General features: G+C 52.7%; 1 protein-coding gene and 1 long non-coding RNA gene across 4 annotated transcripts; one reads left to right on the top strand and one right to left on the bottom strand.

The window, feature by feature from the left end:
• Positions 1-7,642: 7,642 nt before the first annotated feature.
• Positions 7,643-9,606, bottom strand: LOC134807277 (uncharacterized). The gene is made up of 3 exons (XR_010147312.1): positions 9,532-9,606; positions 8,386-8,476; positions 7,643-7,728 (listed from the first exon to the last, which is right to left on the bottom strand). It is a non-coding gene; the product is annotated as an uncharacterized LOC134807277 (long non-coding RNA).
• FAM229A (family with sequence similarity 229 member A) lies at positions 8,471-18,028 on the top strand. 3 transcript variants are annotated; one of them, XM_024357635.3, is made up of 4 exons: positions 8,471-9,084; positions 9,323-9,577; positions 9,849-9,933; positions 12,480-12,567. In XM_024357635.3, exons 1-3 carry the CDS (start codon positions 9,035-9,037, stop codon positions 9,925-9,927), a joined length of 384 nt encoding a protein of 127 aa, XP_024213403.3. In that variant the 5' UTR covers positions 8,471-9,034; the 3' UTR covers positions 9,928-9,933; positions 12,480-12,567. The 3 variants fall into 3 exon arrangements, 2 of the variants coding, with proteins under 2 accessions (XP_024213403.3, XP_063639491.1); XM_063783421.1 differs by lacking the exon at positions 9,849-9,933 and having other exon boundaries at positions 12,480-12,687; XR_010147311.1 differs by lacking the exons at positions 9,849-9,933; positions 12,480-12,567 and adding an exon at positions 17,931-18,028 and having other exon boundaries at positions 8,837-9,084.
• The last annotated feature ends 614 nt before the right edge of the window (positions 18,029-18,642 follow it).

Raw genomic sequence — 18,642 nt, forward strand, 5'->3', positions numbered from 1 at the left:
AGCCTTAGGGGCCCGCCCTTCCGCCTTTCAACCTACGCCACTTCACTCCTCTCATATCTTGCTGGTCCTGACCCCTCCTGGGCAGCCTTTCCCTTGGGCCCTGCCCTGGTCCATCTCTCTAACCCTCTCGTGATTCTCCGGTGAAATTCACATCACTGTGCTGGACCCTGGCAACCCACAGAAGCGGGGAACAGGAGGAAGAGGTGGACCGACAAGTAACATAGAATACAGCCATTGGCCACCCACACCAGGCTATCTATCTATCTATCTTATCTATCTTATCTATCATCTATCTATCTATCTATCTATGAGATGGAGTCTCGCTCTGTTTCCCAGGCTGGACTGCAGTGGCATGATCTCTGTTCACTGCAACCTCTGCCTCCCAGGTTCAAACAATTCTCCTGCCTCAGCCTCCCAAGTAGCTGGGACTACAGGCACCCGACCAGACCCATTTTAATCCTCTCGAGCGAGAAGTTCTGCGACAAAGTTCTGCGACTTGCTCTTTGTGGCCCTAGGTGCCTGGGACCTTCCTTATTGGAAGGGTTTGGAGCTGCCCCAGTCCATTCTGAGCCTTGGTTTCTCCCAGGACTGAAGTGATCATAAAAAGATTGGGGAAGAGGCCATTTGAAAAATGGTGGCTTGCCAGGCGGTGGCTCACGCCTGTAATCCTAGCACTTTGGGAGACCGAGGCAGGTGGATCACAAGGTCAGGAGTTCGAGACCAGCCTGGCCAACATGGCGAAACCCCGTCTCTACTAAAAATACAAAAATTAGCTGGGTGTGGTGGTACGCACCTGTAATCCCAGCCACTCGGGAGGCTGAGGCAGGAGAATTCCTTGAACCTAGGAGGCAGAGGTTGCAGTGAGCTGAGATCATGCCACTGCACTCCAGCCTGGGCAACAGAGCAAGACTCTATCCAAAAAAAAAACAAAAGAGAAAGAAAGACATTGGTTTAACTTCCTATTTTACAGAAGAGTGAACTGAGCCTTTGAGACTTACCCAAGGTCCCCCAATGAGAGTCTAGCACACTCCTCAGCATCCTGAGACCACATGCCCTAAGATCTGCCCTTGGAGGGGCCCATGACAGGAAGCCTGCCTGGAAGTGCTAGTATTTAAGCTAAACAACTATTTCCTACTTTCCAATTTGGCTTTAATGAGCCCGTATATTCTACTTTCCAATTTTGTTACGGGGGGAGTGTAACCTAAAGGTCAGGTTCAGTCTCCTGTCCCCTGAGATCTAAGGACAATTGATTCAACACCCTCCTCTAATCCTCATAGGGTAGAGAAGTCCAAGCTTTCCCTAGAGCACCTTAAAATTCCATGTCACCCAAAAGGGATACCCTTCTCAGTTTCCACATAAAATGCTCTCCCAGGCAGTCCCCATGTAGGAGGCTTACTAAAAGGGCCTATTTCCTCACTGGTTAAAAAAAAAAAAAAGGCATCAGCTGGTCTCTTTGGACTCTGCCAGCCCCCAAATAGTGAATCCTTCTCATTCTTCCTTTTTTTCCATCTCTCCCACTTCCTTCTCCTCTCTTCTCAACCCTCCTTTCCTTAAAAAAAAAAAAAAAAAAAAAAAATAGGCCAGGCATGGTGGCTCAGGCCTGTAATCCCAGCACTTTGGGAGGCTGAGGCAGGAGGATCACTTGAGCCCAGGAGTTCAAGACCAGCATGGAAAACAGCAAGATCCCATCTCTAAAAACAAAACAAAACAAAAAAACCAGGTATGGTGGCGTGTGCCTGTAGTCCTAGCTACTGGGGAGCCTGAGGCAGGAGGATTGCTTGAGCCCAGGAGTTTGAGGCTGCAATGAGCCAAGGTCACACCACTGCACTCCAGCCTGAGCAACAGAGTGAGATCCTGTCTCTAAAAAAAATTAGGCTGGGCACGATGGATCACACCTATAATCCCAGCACTTTGGGAGGCCGAGGCAGGTGGATCATGAGGTCAGGAGATGAAGACCATCCTGGCTAACACGGTGAAACCCCGTCTCTACTAAAAATACAAAAAAATTAGCCAGGCGTGGTGGCGGGAACCTGTAGTCCCAGCTACTCGGGAGGCTGAGGCAGGAGAATGGTGTGAACCCAGGAGGTGGAGCTTGCAGTGAGCTGAGATCGCACCACCGCACTCCAGCCTGGGTGACAGAGTGAGATTCCATCTCAAAAAAAAAAAAAAAAAAAAAAAAAAATTTAGAAACCAGTTACTGCCACGTCCCACGTACCTGATTTGTGAGGGATACAAAGATTCTAGATGCAGTCCTTGCCAATGGGGCTAGTTAGCTCTAGAATGTCCATGAGCAAGAGAAAGGGCATTCCCTTTGGGGAGGAAGCATTGTGGGTAAAGGCCTGGAGGCAGGAAAGTGAAGGACAATTTCAAGAAACTCAGTTCATCAATTTTCATCAACACCTTCCTGGGCCATGCCTGGTACTAAGAACCCAGGCCTGAATCTGACATCATTTTCCCTTTCAGAGCATAGAATGCAGGGGATCCAGGAATGGGTTAACAGAAGAGAAGCTGGATCAAGGAGACCTTTGCGTACCAGGTGAAGGAGTTTGAACTTTGTTCTGCAGGCAGGCAGAGCACGACAGGCTCCTACCTGGGTCACTTCATTCTCCTGTTTCTCTTCTCTTCCATCCTGTTCTCTGTTTCTTCTTACTCCTTTCCACTGGAAGAGCCACTGGCCGAAACTAGTGCTGAGTTCAAGTCCTGACTCTGCTGTTTTTCTAACTGTGCAGTCTTGAGCTAGTTACTTAGCCCCTCTGAGCCTCCATCTTCAAATCTGTTAAGTAGGGCTAATTGACACCTGGTAGAAAGTTTCAGTAAGGACCTGTATGTATAGCACCATGCAGGAATCACTGCCACAGCTACCACTTGATAAGCAAGAGAGACTGCTACGGCTGCTGCTCCTACCTTTGGCTTCAAGGGACAGCAGAGAGCCAGACAGCCAAAGACACTGTCCCCAGGGGTTGGGTGATGTCCAGCCCTGAAGAGGGCTGAGGAAACCCTCTTGCCTCTCTCTGCCAACTTCCTAGCAGTTCTGTTCAGGAGCCTAAGAACTTGGTGGGGGGATTGGGGGCAGGGGAATTTCCAGGGGAATCCCCAGGTGGAAAAGACAGAGCTGCCTCCCTCACCCTAAAGGGTACATCTGTCCCCGGACCCCAGTGCAGGACCCAATGCAGATCCCAGCCTTACTCTCTGGGCCTGAGGAATGGGGAGGGGCCAGGCAAAGGGGGATGCTCAAATCACTGCCTTCCCTGACTTATTTCCCAGACACCTTATTAGCCAGCCCCTCCCTAAGGGACCCCCTTTTAGAAGGAGGGGGCGAAGTACAGATGGACCCCCCAGGTTACCATGGAGACAGCAGGGAAAGGGTTGCTGTATCACCATGGCAATAATTGACGTCAGCGCTACCCTTTCCCATCGCTTGATATGAGAGGGGGACAGCCACCCCAACCACAAGCAAATCCCCCACAAATCCTCCTCCTCTTACTGAGCCAATCAACCAGGGGGGTCGCCAGACTTAATTTAGCACAAGAGTTAAAAGCACAGACTCTGATGTCAGTCAAACCTTGGTTCAAATCCTCACTCTGCCTCATCCTAGCCGTGTGAATTTGAGCAAGTTCTTTAACCCTTTGAAGTCTCATAGGTGCCATGGGAATAAATAAGCTATGTGCCTCCAAGGATTACATGAGGATGACATGGGATCATGCAGGTAACAGGCGTGGGGTGTGCCTCACCCGAACTGTACATTGGCATTAGGGACGGTCAAGAATCCTACTCACCACCTTGAAACTTGTCAGGGGATTGTGGACCTCCAGATACAGACTCACACCCCCTAGAGGGCCCCCAGGACTTACAAGGACTGGGCCTCAGGGTTTGAGCATCTCAGGATTTGGGGATCTCAGAGTGGTCCCGGAAACAGTGGAATTTCCAGGCTCTGAGGAAACCCCAGATGCCACTTTCCCTGAAACCTCATCACATCCGGACTCGGACCCAACTTTCCCTTCTCCTCCCCTCTGCCTTGTCCTAGGCCTTATTAGCAGCCTTCTACCTCTTAGGGGCCTCCATCTGCTCCTCTAAGAAAAAGGATGGGTGCCCAGGCATGGTGGCTTATGCCTGTAATCCCAGCACTTTGGGAGGCTGAGGTGGGCAGACCTCTTGAGGCCAGGAGTTTGAGACCAGCCTGGGCAACATGGCAAAACCCTGTCTCTACAAAAAAAAAAAAATAGCCAGGCGTGGTGGCACATGCCTGTAGTCCCAACTATTTGGGAGGCTGAGGCGGGAGGATCACCTGAGTTCAGGAGGTTGAGGTTGCCATGAGCCAAGATCATGCCACTGCACTCCTGGCTGGGCAACAGAGTGAGACTCTGTCTCAAAAATAAAAAAGAAAGGGAAAGAGAGAGAGAAAGAAAGAAAAGAGAGATAGAGAAAGAAAGAAAGGAAGGAAGAAAGAAAAAAAGAAAGAAAGAAGAAAAGGAAGGAAGCAAGTAAAGAGAGAGAAAGAAAAAGGAAAGTAAGGAAGGGAGGAAGGGAGGAAAGGAGGGAAGGAAAAAGGAAAGGGAAAGGAAGGAAAGAAAGAAAAGAAAAAGGATGAGGCCAGTGCAGTGGCTCACACCTGCAATCCCAGCACTCTGGGAGGCTGAGGCAGGTATATCTTTTGAACACAGGAGTTCAAGACCAGCCTGGACAACATGGCGTCTCTACAAATTAAAAAATATTAGCCGGGTGTGGTAGCGTGTGCTTGTAGTCCCAGCTACTCAGGAGGCTGAGCTAGGAGGCTCGCTTGAGCCTGGAAGGTCAAGGCTACAGTGAGCTGAGATCATGTCACTGCATGAATAAAAGAAAAAAAGATGGCCAGGCGCAGTGGTTCACACCTGTAATCCCAGCACTTTGGGAGGCTGAGGCAGGCAGATCACAAGGTCAGGAGTTCAAGACCAGCCTGACCAAAATGGTGAAACCCCGTCTCTACTAAAAATACAAAAATGAGCCAGACATGGTGGCGTGTGCTTGTAATCCCAGCTACTCAGGAGGCTGAGGCAGGAGAATCGCTTGTACCCGGGAGGTGGACGTTGCAGTGAGCTGAGATCGTGCCACTGCACTCCAGCCTGGGTGACAAAGCGAGACTCTGTCTCAAAAAAAAAAAAAAAAGAAAAAAGACAAAGGATGGATGAGGGACTGTAGGTACGGTCACCACGGGGATATGGGTGGTCCAGCTCCCACTGCCCTCTCCCACCCACCGTTAGGGTAGGAAGACCAGAATCATTCTCATTCCCTCCCTCTTCCCTGACTCCAGTACAGGCAACCACAGTTCAGTCTGCCCCAAATCCACTGCCACTGCCCTGAGTCAGGCCCCCCTTACTACTCACCCAATTATTCCGGCAGCTCCCTGCCAGGTTTCCCTCCTTCCTTCCTCGCTTGATTCCTCCAATCCAGAATTATTTTATAAAGACCACAAACGCAGCTGGGTCAGTCTCCTATTTAAACCTCATCAATGGCTTCTTCACATCACTTGTGCAGCCACACTGGACACCTTTCAAATCATCACAAAACATTCCTCCCACCTTAAGTACACCATCCCTTCTGCCTAGAATAGCTTCCCCTGACCCCACAGATCACCCTCAAAGACGGTTCCCCTGACCACCATCCTTAGGGCCTGCATGGCCACTGTGTTGCCTTCAGTGTCCATATCTATTCCTGATCTCAGCTTAATGCCTGTCTTCCCCATTACATGACAGGGGCCAGGGGCTGGACTGTCCTCCTCCTGACATCCCCAGGATCTAGAACAGGAGGGCTCAGGAATCTGCAGATTAGACTAGTTTGTGAATGACTGCTTGCGATGTCCACAGAGGAGAGGCCTTGGTGCTGTGAGGAGAAGAAATAGCAGAGCCACCTGCCTGGCTGGGAGTTTGGAAATGGCTCTCATGAGGAACAGACGCTTGAACTGAAGGATGAGAAGCTGTTACCCAGGCAAAGACTGAGGAATGCCCCAACACTGGGGTTGGCAGGGGCATGGGTTGGGTGAACTTGATGCTAAAGACATGGTGCAGAGAGACATATTCCTATTTTGGAAAGACACACCCAGCTGCCCTATAGGAACAGACCACATAGGGGATTGAGAGTGGCAGCAGGGAGACAGGTCAGGAGGCTGCTGCAGGAGGTGAAAGGTGATGGGCCCTTGGCTCAAGTGTTGGTGGCGGAAATGGAGAGAAGCTATGGGATTTTAGGTACGTCCTGAAAGGACAGGTTTTCATAGCTGCTTGAGGATGAAAAGGGTGAGAGAAGCTGGGCACGGTGGCTCACACCTGTAATCCCAGCACTGGGAGGCCGAGGAGGGTGGATCATGAGGTCAGGAGTTCAAGACCAGCATGGCCAACATGGTGAAACCCCATCTCTACTAAAAATATAAAAATTAGCCGGGCATGGTGGTGCACACCTATAGTCCCAGCTACTCAGGAAGCTGAGGCAGGAGAATTGCTTGAACCCGGGAGGCAGAGGTTGCAGAGAGCCGAGATTGCACCACTGCACTCCAGCCTGGGCGACACAGCAAGACTCTGTCTCAAAAAAAAAAAAAAAAAAAAAAAGGCGAGAGAGGGCAGAATCTAGAACCAAGTCCAGATTTCAGGTTCAGACAACTGGGAGATGGCTAAGCTGGGGAACATGGAGGGAGGGCAGGTATGCAGCCTGTTTCCTGAGAGGTGGGACATCCAGCAGGAGGGGTCCAGGAGGCAGGTGTGGGGTTGGGGAGAGGGCTGGACTGAGAAAGAGACATGAGTTTCTGACATGGGCTGGACACTGAAGGCATGGGAGCTGATGAGACTCCCTGGGGACAGACTGTAGCAGGCCTGGGAACAACCATGATTAGGCAGTGAGCAAAGGATAAGAAATTTGCCATGTGGCAGCAACCCATAAGATAGCAAGAAAATCAAAAGTGCACAGTGTCCAGAAATACAAGGGCCTAAAAGTATCTGAAAGAGGAAGGAGTATTTGTGTCAAAGCTGGCCACTGCTAAGGGGTCAAGGCAGATAAAGACTTTTAAGCATCCCTTGGATTTAGCAACAAGGAGGTCAGCAGTGACCTTGGCAGGCTGTTCCTGTGGAATGGTGGGGGAGGAAGCCAGATTGCAGGGGCTGAGTGAGGAAGTAGAAACAACGTGTGTATACAACTCCTTCAAGAATGTTGGCTGCAGAGGGGAGCTGGCGAAGGATGTGGAGTTGAGGGAGGGCTTTCTTTTTTTCAAAGATATGAAAGACTAGAGCCTGTTTGTCTGCCTATGGGAAGAAGCCATCAGGGAGGGTGAGGCTGAAGATAAGGAAAAATGGTTGAAGACAGGGAAAAAAGGAAGGGATTAAGGGAAGGAGAGTCCCCAAGGAGGAAAAACAGATTAAATTCCCAAATATGGCTGCAGAACTTGGGGGGCAAGTCAGGGCCTGTACTGGGCTCTGGGGGCTCAGAACAGCTGCCCACTCTCCCCGGCAGCCAGTGTGAGTCACTGGGGGGGAAATAGCCCAAACTGGCAGTTGGGAAGGGGAGCTGGGCCAGCATGTTCCTTAGGATCCCCAGGGGTCAGGGAGGAGCAGGGCCCAGCCTGGGCTCTGAGCCCTGAACCCCATGCCGAGCTGGACAAGGACACACAGAAGGGTTGTCTCACCTTTTGTTGGAGCAGGCAGAGTTGTAGAAAGCCTAGGTTTTACTTTTGGCTTTTCACTGCCCGATTGTGAACCTCAGTTTCCTCTTCTGCAAAAAGAGAGGGTTAAACAGATCAAGGGCTTTTCAGTTTTGGGGAAGGAAAGTGTCAGGACTTTGCTGACAGTTTAGGGAGTCCTGGAGCCCCAGCAGCCTCCTGAACTAGAGTTGGCTGAGGAGCTGCCATTTAAGCATGCATAGAATTAGGGAAAAGGCTCCCATGAAAGCCATGGGGAGCAGGTCAGGGTGCGCCTAAGCCTGGGAGAAGAGGAGGCCCTTTGAGGCGTGATTTATGGGAGTGTGGGAGGCCATCAGGAGTGTGGGAGGCCAGCCAGGAGTGGTGGCTCATGCCTGTAATCCCAGCACTTTTGGGAAGCTGACTGGGAGGGGGGCAGATTGCTTGATCCCAGGAGTTTGAGACCAGCCTAGACAACATGGCAAAAGTCTCTACAAAACAAAGCAAACACACACACACACACACACACACACACAAATTAGCTGTACTTGGTGGTGCAGGCCTGTGGTTCCAGCTGCTGCAATCCCAGCAATCCTCCAGCTAATGCAGGAGGACTGCTAGGGCCCTAGGAGGTCGAGGATGCAGTGAGCAGTGATTGTGCCACTGCACTCCAGCCTGGGTGCCAGAGTTGAGACCCTGTCTCAAAAAAAAAGAAAAAAGAAAATAAAAAAAGGTTGGGCATGGTGGCTCACCTGTAATCCTAGACTTGAGAGGCCAAGGCCGGTGATTCACTTGAGCTCACGAATTCAAGACTAGCCTTGGCTACATAGTGAAACCCTGTATCTACAAAAAAATACAAAAAATTAGCCAGGTGTGGTGGTGAGTGCCTATAGTCCCAGTTACTTGGGGGGCTGAGACAGGAGGATCGTTAGAGCCTAGGAGGTTGAGGCTGCAGTGAGCTATGATCGCCCCACTGCACTCCAGCCTGGATGACAAAGTGAGATCCTGTCTCAAAAAAAAAGTGTGTGAGCAGGGGCTGGAAGCCCTGGGTGGGAATGAGGGCGGGTTTCTCCAATGGGCAGCTGACCTTCCTGTCCCTGGCCCCCTCCTGCTGCCTCTGTTTGTCCTTGCACTTCTGTCCTTGACCCTGGGGAGGAGTGTCTCTGGGGAACCTGGAGATCTGGTGACCAGCCCCCTCCCACTGAAGCGGCTAGTGGGGGCAGACTAGACTAGGCCTCACGAGAGAGACCAGCTCTGCCCCCAACCCCTCTGCCAGCTGACGCCTCCTGGCCTTCTGCTAAAAACAGCCGGGCCCGGGGGGAATATGGGTTTTCAGGCCTCCCCCTCCTCGCCCAGGCAGGTATTAAAGAGGCCGAAGTCGGGCCAGACCGGCTGGACACCATGCTATTCACCGAGACTGCTCACTTCGTGGTGAATTTTCTTCTGTCCCGGTGAGGGGGCCCGAGGGAGGGCGCCAGCTGGATAAAGCGCCCTGGTCTGGCAGCTGGGGAAGGAGGCACTCAGGTCCTTGGGAAGGCGCCAGTGGGGGCCTCCAGTCCCTTTCCACGTCCCTCTAAATCGACCAGGAGTGACCCCGGCCCGTGCCCTGCCTCGTCCGATCGGAGGCAACTTCCTCCTCCCCGCCTGTCGTGTTCTCCTGGGGTGACCGCTGTCCCATCTCCCCCGCAGGCGGCCCCAGGCCACGGCCCCGCACCGCCTGGACCAGGAGTTGTGTTTCTGGGGCAGCCGGGGCCCGGTCTTGCCGGCGCCCGCCGCCCGCCGCAGCCTGGGCGACTACTGGCTGAGCCCGCAGCGCCGCCACCCTCCGGGTGCCGCCTGGCGCTGGCCCGCACGCAACCTGTTACTGCTGCCCCCGGCCACCGGCCTGGCCGACGTACCCTCGGCGCGCTGGCCCAGCTGCTACGGCGCGCGCCCGAGACTCACGTGAGTGCGCCGGGAGGGGCGGGGCGAGGGCCCGGGGAGTAGACGGGATGACGGGGGCCTATGCGAAGGGGCGAGGTCTAAGGAAGGGGCGGATCCAGAGCCGAGGATCCGGGCCTGGGGGCGAGGGGAGGGGGCGGAACTGGGTGGGAAGGGCGGGGTCTGAGGGCGACCGGGAGCGGAAGGAAGGGGCGGGGCTAGGCGGAGTGGGCGCAGACCCGGAGGGAAGGGAGACTTGCCCCAATCCCGTCTTCCCGATTTCCCTTCCCTCCAGGTGGAGGCACCGGTGGCAGAATATTAACTATTATTTTCTGGGCAAAAGGAAGCGACATCTAGTTCCCTTGCTCCCGTGAGAGCCGGTGAGGGGCGTGGCCACAGGGGGCGCTGTAGGTGGGCGGGGGCTCGCGGAGGGGCGGGTCTTAGCTAGAGGCGTGAGGGAGGGGCGAGGCCCGAGCACGAGGTTGGCCTGCTGCGAGGCTCCAGGACCCTGTGCAGATGAGCCGCAGTCAGAGGGGCCCCGAGTGCAGGGCGTGGTCTTTGCAGGGTTATTTTTCCCCGCTCTTCTTGGGCTGACACAAACATACTTTTAAAAAGATTGACAAATTTGACTATGTTGAAATTTCTGTTTGCCAGAAGACATCCCCAAAAAAGTAGAGGAGCCCCAAACAGGACTCCTCAAACATAATACCAGCTCTGTGCCCGGTGCAGGGAGTCGGGGACTAGGAAAGCGGTGCACTTGGGTGGGCACCAACTGGGTCAGCCCCAGAGCAAAGGTGACTCCAGCCCTGGGCCCAGAGGCGAAGCTGAATGACCAAGGGAAGGGAAGCTCGGGGTCAGTTTGAAGGGCCCTGTCGTGGTGATCATCCTGTGTGTCTGTGTTCACATTTCGGTGCATCTCTGAAAGTCTGTACCACCTCTGAGTGTGGTTCTGTTTCTGTGTGTTCTATCTCTGATCTATGTGTCTATTTAGTCAACGAATATTTATCAAGGGCTTGGCCAGGTGTGGTGGCTCACGCCTGTAATCCCAGCACTTTGGGAGGCTTAGGGGGGCAGATTGCTTGAGGCCAGGAGTTCTAGACCAGCCTGGGCAACGTGGCGAAACCCCGTCTCTACTAAAAATACGAAAAATTAGCTAGGTGTGGTGGCGTGCACCTGTAGTCCCAGCTACTCAGGAGGCTTAGGTGGGAGAATCACTTGAGCCCAGGAGGCAGAGGTTGCAGTGAGCCAAGATCGCACCACTGCACTTCAGCCTGGGCAATACAGCAGACCTTGTCTCAAAAAAAACAAAAACAAAACAATTATTTATCAAGGGCATATTTTAGTGATTTGTGACAGGTTTATACACTGACTTAATCACTGGGTTTACACTGGTGAAGCAAACAGTTGAGGTCCCTGCCCTCATGGAACATACATTCTGGTGGGGAGACAGGCCATAAACTGGAGAGAGAAACAGTGTGTTATGTTTGAGAAGAACAGGGCTGGGTCAGGTGCTACTTGATATGGGATGGGCAGGGACTTGGTCTTTTTTTGAGGGGGCAGGGGGACGGAGTCTCGCTCTGTCACCCAGGCTGGAGTGCAGTGGCGCAATCTCGGCTCACTGCAAGCTCCGCCTCCCAGGTTCACGCCATTCTCCTGCCTCAGTCTGCCACCACGCCCGGCTAATTTTTTGTATTTTTAGTAGAGATGGGGTTTCACCATGTTAGCCAGGATGGTCTCGATCTCCTGACCTCGTGATCCGCCCGCCTTGGCCTCCCAAAGTGCTGGGATTACAGGCGTGAGCCACCGCGCCAGGCTGGGACTTGCTCTTGTTCACAGGTCTAGAACAGTGCCTAACACATAGCTGGGGCACAGTAAATGCTGAGAGAATGCATGTGTTGTCGGGAGGTCACTTCTGAGGAGGCAAGTCTTAAACGAGGCTAGCAAGGATGGTCAGCCGCTTCCAGAGCTTGGGAAGAGTGTTCTTGGTGGACGGAACAATGTAGTCTTGTTGGTAACCACTTGCCTCTGGCTCTCTGTGCCTGGAGAATAGTGTTTCTGTGTCTTTTTTGTCTGTAGTCTCTGTGATCCTGGGAGCCCTGGGGCCAGTTTAAACAGGGCCCCATCAGGGTCTTTGGAAGTGAGGTCACTGCCCAGCAGATTCACCCCACTGGCTAACTCTGGCTTAACTGGCTGGGCCTGGCCATTCCCCTGGAAGCAACTCCTCCCCACAACAGCATCAGTCCCACGACCTCTGGCTCCTTCCCAGGGCAGCATCCTGCAGTCCGGAAGGAAGTTCTTCGTCCTGTCTAACCACAGACCCCGCTGAGGCAACCCCAGCCTTTTCCTCTCATTCTGCCTTGTGGGCAGAAGGGAGGAGATGGGCTGACCCTTCAGCAACGGGTCCTGGCCTAGACGGAGAACCCAGTAAAGACCTGACAGAGTGGGGGTGACAACACCCTGCAGCCTTGGGGAAGTGAACTTCAAAGGGCAGAAATAATCACTCATCTCAGAAGCTTCTTTGGCATCCATTATCTCATTTAATCAATTAACACCTACTTTATAGACGGAAACTCAAGCAGGCCCAGGGAGGGAAAACAGTGGTAGAACTGGGACCAGAATCCAGGCCTCTTGATAAAATAGTAATAATTAATATTATTGCACATTTACTCACTGCCAGGTACTGTGCTAAAACTTTGCATGCATTTTCTTCTTTAAGCCTCATCACATCCCCATGAGGTGGGTACCCTCATTATTCCTGTTGTCCTCAGATGAGAAGGCAGAGGCTCAGAGCTGTCAAATGACTTGTCCAAAGACACCCAGGCAGTTCATGGCAGGACAGAATTTGAGCCCAGGCAGTCTGGCGTGCTGAGCCATGCTCCCTGTGCCCTGGGATTCGGGAGGATTGTCACAGATGTCTACTTTCCAGGGACTTGGGGAGACAGGCTTCAGGCTCTATCACATGATGATCCTGGGGCCGACTTGTGCCAAGGCTGGGCTGAGAGGGAAGATGGCCTGGACGCACAGCATAATCCTGAGTCCCCTCTCTGTGGATGACGATGAGTTACCTTTGCCCTCCCTCCTGAGATCTCTGTGGTTCTGCCTTTCATTCTCCAAATAAAATCGCTGTGGCCTCACTCTGGCTATCTCTACTTTGAGGGGATGATCTCGGTTTTTCCCATTGACACACACTGAGTTGACCAAACCTACGGGGCTGGAAGAGCTTCTGCCATCACCTCTTGACCTTCCCACCATGCCCACCCCACCCATGAGCTCCTTGGGGGGATACTGGATGAAAAAGGCCTGGTTCCTCCTCTCCTGACTCTCAAAGTGCCACAGAAGGAGGAGACATGCACCAGCTGAGTACAGTGTCACAGGAGGGTGACATTAGTTTGGAGCACAGTGGGTCATCTGGTGGGTCAGGAAAGTCTTCTGGAGGGGTCCCTGGAGCTGGATCTTGACAGGTGGGCAGGCACTGGGGTGCACATGCCCGGGGAGCTATATTCCAGGCAGAGGGCACAGTGTGGAGAAAGGTTTGGGGATTTGTAAGACTGGCAGCCAAGCGGGCTCTCCCTAAAATGAGGCCAGCCAGGGCATAGCTTCAAAGACCTTGAAAGCCAGTACAAGGGGTTATCCAGGCAGAAACAGGGAGTCATGAACAGGTTTAAAGCAGGGGAGGGGCTGGGTGCGGTGGCTCACGCCTGTAATCCCAGCACTTTGAGAGGCCGAGGTGGGTGGATCTCTTGAGTTAAGGAGTTTGAGACCAGCCTGGCCAACACAGTGAAACCCCGTCTCTACTAAAAATTCAAAATAGCTGGGCGTGGTGGCATGCACCTGTAATTCCAGCTACTCAGGAAGCTGAGGCAGGAGAATCACTTGAACCCAGGAGGTGGACCTTGCAGTGAGCCAAGATCACGCCACTGCATTCCAGCCTGGGGGACAGAGCGAGACTCTGTCTCAAAAAATAATGATAATAAATAAATAAATAAATAAAGCAGGGGAGGGGTGCGGTCTGGCGATTGGTCCCTGGCCATCAGCTAGGTCTGAGGCCTCAGGCACCTGTCCTTGCACCCTCTCTTACCCACTCTCCCAGGTCCTGTCCAGGACTGTGGCCTGGAGGGGTTTCCCCCAAGCCTCTGTGCAAAGGTCTGGCAGAGGTTGCTGATGGCTAGAGGAAAGAGCTGCCCTGACTCATCCACTCACTGCTCAACAGGAGCCCCCCTCCCTCACCCACGTAAGACCCCCCTATGGGCCAGGCACGGTGGCTGACGCCTATAATCCCAGCAGTTTGCGAGACTGAGGCAGGCAGATCGCCTGAGGTCAGGAGTTTGAGACCAGACTGGCCAATATGGCAAAACCCTGTCTTTACTAAAAATACAAAAATTAGTGGTGTTGGGCACCTGTAATCCCAGCTACTTGGGAGGCTGAGGCAGAATCACTTGAACCCAGGAGGCGGAGGTTGCAGTGAGCCGAGATCACACTACTGCAATCCAGCCTGGGCAACAAGAGCAAAACTCTGTCAAAACAAAACAAAAGAAACAAAAAAACCCTATGATCCATCCCCTGCCCTTTACGGGGCTCTCAGTCAAAGAAACAGGTGAGACTGGCAGCCAGGTAGGCTCCACCTCAAATGAGGCCAGCTCAGGGCAGCCCCATACCCAGCTCTCCGGAGCAGCAGCCATGTCCCTCCCTCCTCCAGCCCCTCTCCCTTCGCGCAGAACCTAGTCCCCATCTCTGGGGCTCTCTGCTCCTGGAATGTCTCTAGACTTCATCCTCTCCTCCTCTACCCTGTTCCCTCACCTAGTTCAGGCCATTGCCTTTGTCTGGACGAGTCCAATTGACTTTTCCCTGGGTTTCCTGCCTCCAACTCTGTCCTCTCTGATCTGTGTCCACTGGGGCCTGTTTGTCTGTTTTACAGGTCCCTATGGGACATCCAGGGTGACCTCCAAGGTCACCGGGAGTTCTGGACAGAGATCTAGGCTGGAGATAGAGACTTCAGAGTAGCATATAGATAAGCTCATAGATATAGGAGAGAGAAAAGAGAGAGAGAGGGGTGGTCGATGGTCTCATTTTTTCTCTCTCCAACACAGATTTCTCTCCAGGCCATAGATCTAATGACATCCCAAAGCCACCTTGGTTTAGCCTGCCCAAACCGACCCCTCTTTTTCTATGCACACACCGCTGCTCTTCCCCAGGCTTCCTCCGTGGTGCTTGACACGCCCTTCTGCCCATTTTCCCAAGCCAGACCTTCGGTCCCTCTCAGCCCTCCGACCTCCCCACTCCCACGTTGAGTCCTTCCCTGAGTCCTGTGGCTGCTGCTCCTGAATGTCCCCTGTGCTCCTTCCCTCTCCTTTCCTCTGCCTTTCAGTGGCATTTAACATGGTGGATCACTCACTCCTTCTGGAAGCTGTTTCTTCCCCCAGCCTTGAGGACACCCCTGCTCCTGGCTCACTGGCCATCAGCTGATCCCCTGATGGGAGTCTAAATGTCTTCTGCCTTCTTTTTTTTTTTTTCTTTTAGAGATGGGGGTCTCACTACATTGCCCAGGCTGGTCTTGAACTCCTGGGCTCAAGCAATCCTCCCGCCTCAGCCTCCCAAAGTGCTGGGATTACAGGCATGAGCCACCGCACCAGGCCTGGCTCTGCCTTCCCTTCTTGAGCCACTCTTTCTCTCTAGTGGATCCCGTTGAGCCCTTTGGCTTTAAATTTGGGATCACCCCTGAAGTATTACCTGGACATGGGGCTTCTCCTCTGTAGTCCAGACTCATATATCCATTAACTGCCAGCCTGATGGCTCCATGGGGATTCTAACAGGCACCTGGAACTTCAACTCCAAGGCTACCCTCTTAAGCCCTGGCACTGAGAGCAGGGCGAACCATGAGCTCAAGACACGTGGGTGCTGGCCAACTCTCCCTTCCACTTGAGTTCAGGCCCCATCATCTCTGACCTCGATTACTGCAATAGCAGGGAAAGACAGCCAGGCAGAGGGGCCTGCCTGTGCAAAGGCAGGAAGGAGAGCAAGGTTATGGCTTGGCCAGAAGCCCAGAGTGTGTTGTGGGGCTCCGATAGCAAATACCTTAAATGTAAGGCTTGGGCTTGGTCCTGAGAGCAATAGGGAGCCACTGAAAGGTTAAAATCCAAGGGGAGCACATTTGTTTTTACACTTCTGTCACGCCTTCGTTCATTCCTCCCCTCGTTTACTTTGTCTGTCAACAAATAGCTGCTGAGCACCCTCTATTAGAAAGTGACCCTGAGACAGTGGAGAATGTCTGGAGGGGCAGAACTGGTTGGCAGAGAGGTCAGTGAGAAGCTGATGACGTAGCCCAGCCCAGGTGACTGAAGGGTCTTCCACAGGGCGATGGGCATGGAGAGGAGCAATGAGCTGAGATCAGTCCAGGTTCCTGGCTTGGGCAGTGGAGGAGGTAAGTAAGGTGTGAGAGGTGCCGAGCCCAAAGCTCAGAGCGATGGAGTCTATGGTGGGAAGAGCCAGTCCTTCCTCCTGGGGACTCTGGAAAGCTCCTCGGGAGTGGCTTGATCTGGGTTTTAAAAGAAGAGTAGGCCGGGCGCAGTGGTTCACCCCTGTAATCCCAGCACTTTGGGAGGCCGAGGCGGGCAGATCATCTGAGGTCAGCAGTTTGAGACCAGCCTGGCCAACATGGTGAAACCCCATCTCTACTAAAAATACAAAAATTAGCTGAGCATAGTGGTGGGCACCTGTAATCCCAGCTACTCGGGAGGTTGAGGCAGGAGAATTGCTTAAACTCGGGAGGTGGAGGTTGCAGTGAGCCGAGATGGTGCCACTGCACTCTAGCCTGGGCGACAGAGTGAGACTCCGTCTCAAAAGAAAAAAAAAAAAAAAAGAGAAGAGTAGAAATTTAGCAAGTAGAGAGGAATGCTGGGCAGAGGAAACAGCATGTTCAAAGGCCCTGAGGCAGGACGGAGCTCAGCACTCAGAGGAACTGAGAAGCCAGTCGAGTTGAAGCTCAGCAGGCCAACTGGAATGCTATGGCTTGAATGTGTCCCCCCAAAAGTATATGTATTCCCCAATGCAACAGTGGTGAGAGGTGAGGCACTAGGGAAGGGTCGCTAGGGATATGAGACCTCCCTGAACAAGTAGAAGAGAAGGGGAATTTAGGCCTGGTGCAGTGGCTCATGCCTGTAATCCCAACACTTTGGGAGGCTGAGGCAGGCAGATAGCCTGAGGTCAGGAGTTCGAGACCAGCCAGGCCAGCATGGTGAAACCCTGTCTCTACTAAAAATACAACAATTAGCTGAGCGTGGTGGCAGGCACCTGTAATCACAGCTACTTGAGAAGCTGAGGCTGGAGAATCACTTGAACCTGGGAGGCAGAGGTTGCAGTGAGCTGAGATCACGCCATTGCACTCCAGCCTGGGCGACAGAGCGAGACTCTGTCTCAAAAAAAAAAAAAAAAAAAAAAAGAGAAGGAGAATTTAAGGAGGGGCTGGGAGGGGACAGAAAGATGATGTGTTTGGGTGCGGGTGGGGGGCCACTCCAGAGTATATTTTTCTGGAAAAAGGCACTAAAAGGTCCCAGGAGGACACTTATGGGTTGCAAGAGGAAAGGGAGAGAATCTTCAGGATTCTGAGGAAGAGGCACATTCCTTTCTCATATAAGAAATTAATTGAGGCCAGTGGCTCACGCCTGTAATCCCAACACTTTGGGAGGCCGAAGTGGGAGGATCACTTAAGTCCAGGAGTTCTAAGGCCAGCTTGGGCAACATGGCGAGACATTGTCTCTGTGGAAAAAAAAAAAAGCTGGCCATGATGGTGTGCACCTGTAGTCCCAGCTACTTGGGAGGCTGAGGTGAGAGGATCACCTGAGCCCAGGGAGGTCGAGGCTGCAATGAGCTGTGATTGCACCATTGCACTCCAGCCTGGGTGACAGAGCAAGACCCTGTTAAAAAAAAAAAAAAAAAAAGAAAGAAAAGAAAAAGAAAGAAAAATAGAAGAGAAGGAAGGAAATAAGGAAATTTATTGAAGCCAAATAAATTCCCCCCTGAACAATTCCCATCCTTGGAACAGCCCAGTCAGTGCCTTCACTACCTGCCCCAGATGAAAGATGATGAAGGGGCCACAGGGCTGACTCAGGGCAATCCTAGGCTCCCAGCTCCCCTCCCCAGGTCAGAAAGAGAGGAGAGAGAGAGAGAGGACAAGAATGGGAAACTGTTGAGCACCAAGTTTGTGTCTGGCGCCTGCCCCGGAATTTTATGTAACAGCCCTGAGGAACATTATTGAAATCCTCCAGTGTGGTCTGCACCTTAAATGCACGGGTTTTTTGGTGTGTGTGTGTGTGTCTGTGTGTGTGTGTGTGTGTGTGTGTTTTGTTTTGTTTTTTGAGACAGAATCTCCCTCTGTCACCAGGCTGGAGTACAGTGGCGTGATCTCAGCTGACTGCAACCTCTGCCTTCCGGGTTCAAGGGATTCTCCTGCCTCAGCCTCCGAAGTAGCTGAGATTACAGGTATACGCCACCACGCCCAGCTAATTTTTGTATTTTTAGTAGAGATGGTGTTTCACCATGTTGGACAGGATGGTCTCGGTCTCTTGACTTCAGGTGATCCGTCTGCCTCGGCCTCCCAAAGTGCTGGGATTACAGGCGTGAGCGACCGCGCCCAGCCAGGATGCTCTGTTTTAAGGGCTTTCCTTGATGCTTCCAACTCATTTATTTCACAATAACCCCACAGAATGAGTACTATTATCATTCCCATTTTATAGATGAGGATACTGAGGCTCACTCAGAGAGGCCCTAAAGTCACACAGTGGTGATGGAGCCACCTCTTCACCACGAACACCACCTCAACACAACGACACCTCACCCAATCCTCACAACCACCTGAAGGGGTTCCCAGTGTCTTCATTTTAGAGTGGGCGAGTGGGGCTAGCAAGGGGAAGGGACCTGTCTAGGGCTGCAAAGCTGGAAGGCAGTAGTAGCGTGGGCTCGGATCATCTGGGGGAAGAGGCGGAATAGGAGAGGTGGTGGGGTGGGGTTGGAGTGATGTAGAAAGGGGTGGGATTGGGGACTAGCTAGGAGGGAGTTTCAGTTTCTCTTTGTGTTGTTGTTGTTTTGAGACAGAG

Source organism: Pan troglodytes, chromosome 1 (assembly GCF_028858775.2).
Source record: "Pan troglodytes isolate AG18354 chromosome 1, NHGRI_mPanTro3-v2.0_pri, whole genome shotgun sequence".
Lineage (NCBI taxonomy): Eukaryota > Metazoa > Chordata > Mammalia > Primates > Hominidae > Pan > Pan troglodytes.

What these genes read in the sequence shown, in the direction of transcription:
- FAM229A (XM_024357635.3), top strand. Translation starts at nt 9,035, where the DNA reads ATGCTATTCACCGAGACTGCTCACTTCGTGGTGAATTTTCTTCTGTCC. An exon ending in GTGAATTTTCTTCTGTCCCG is followed by an intron (nt 9,085 to 9,322) that starts GTGAGGGGGCCC and finishes TCTCCCCCGCAG; the next exon opens with GCGGCCCCAGGCCACGGCCC. An exon ending in GGCGCGCGCCCGAGACTCAC is followed by an intron (nt 9,578 to 9,848) that starts GTGAGTGCGCCG and finishes CCTTCCCTCCAG; the next exon opens with GTGGAGGCACCGGTGGCAGA.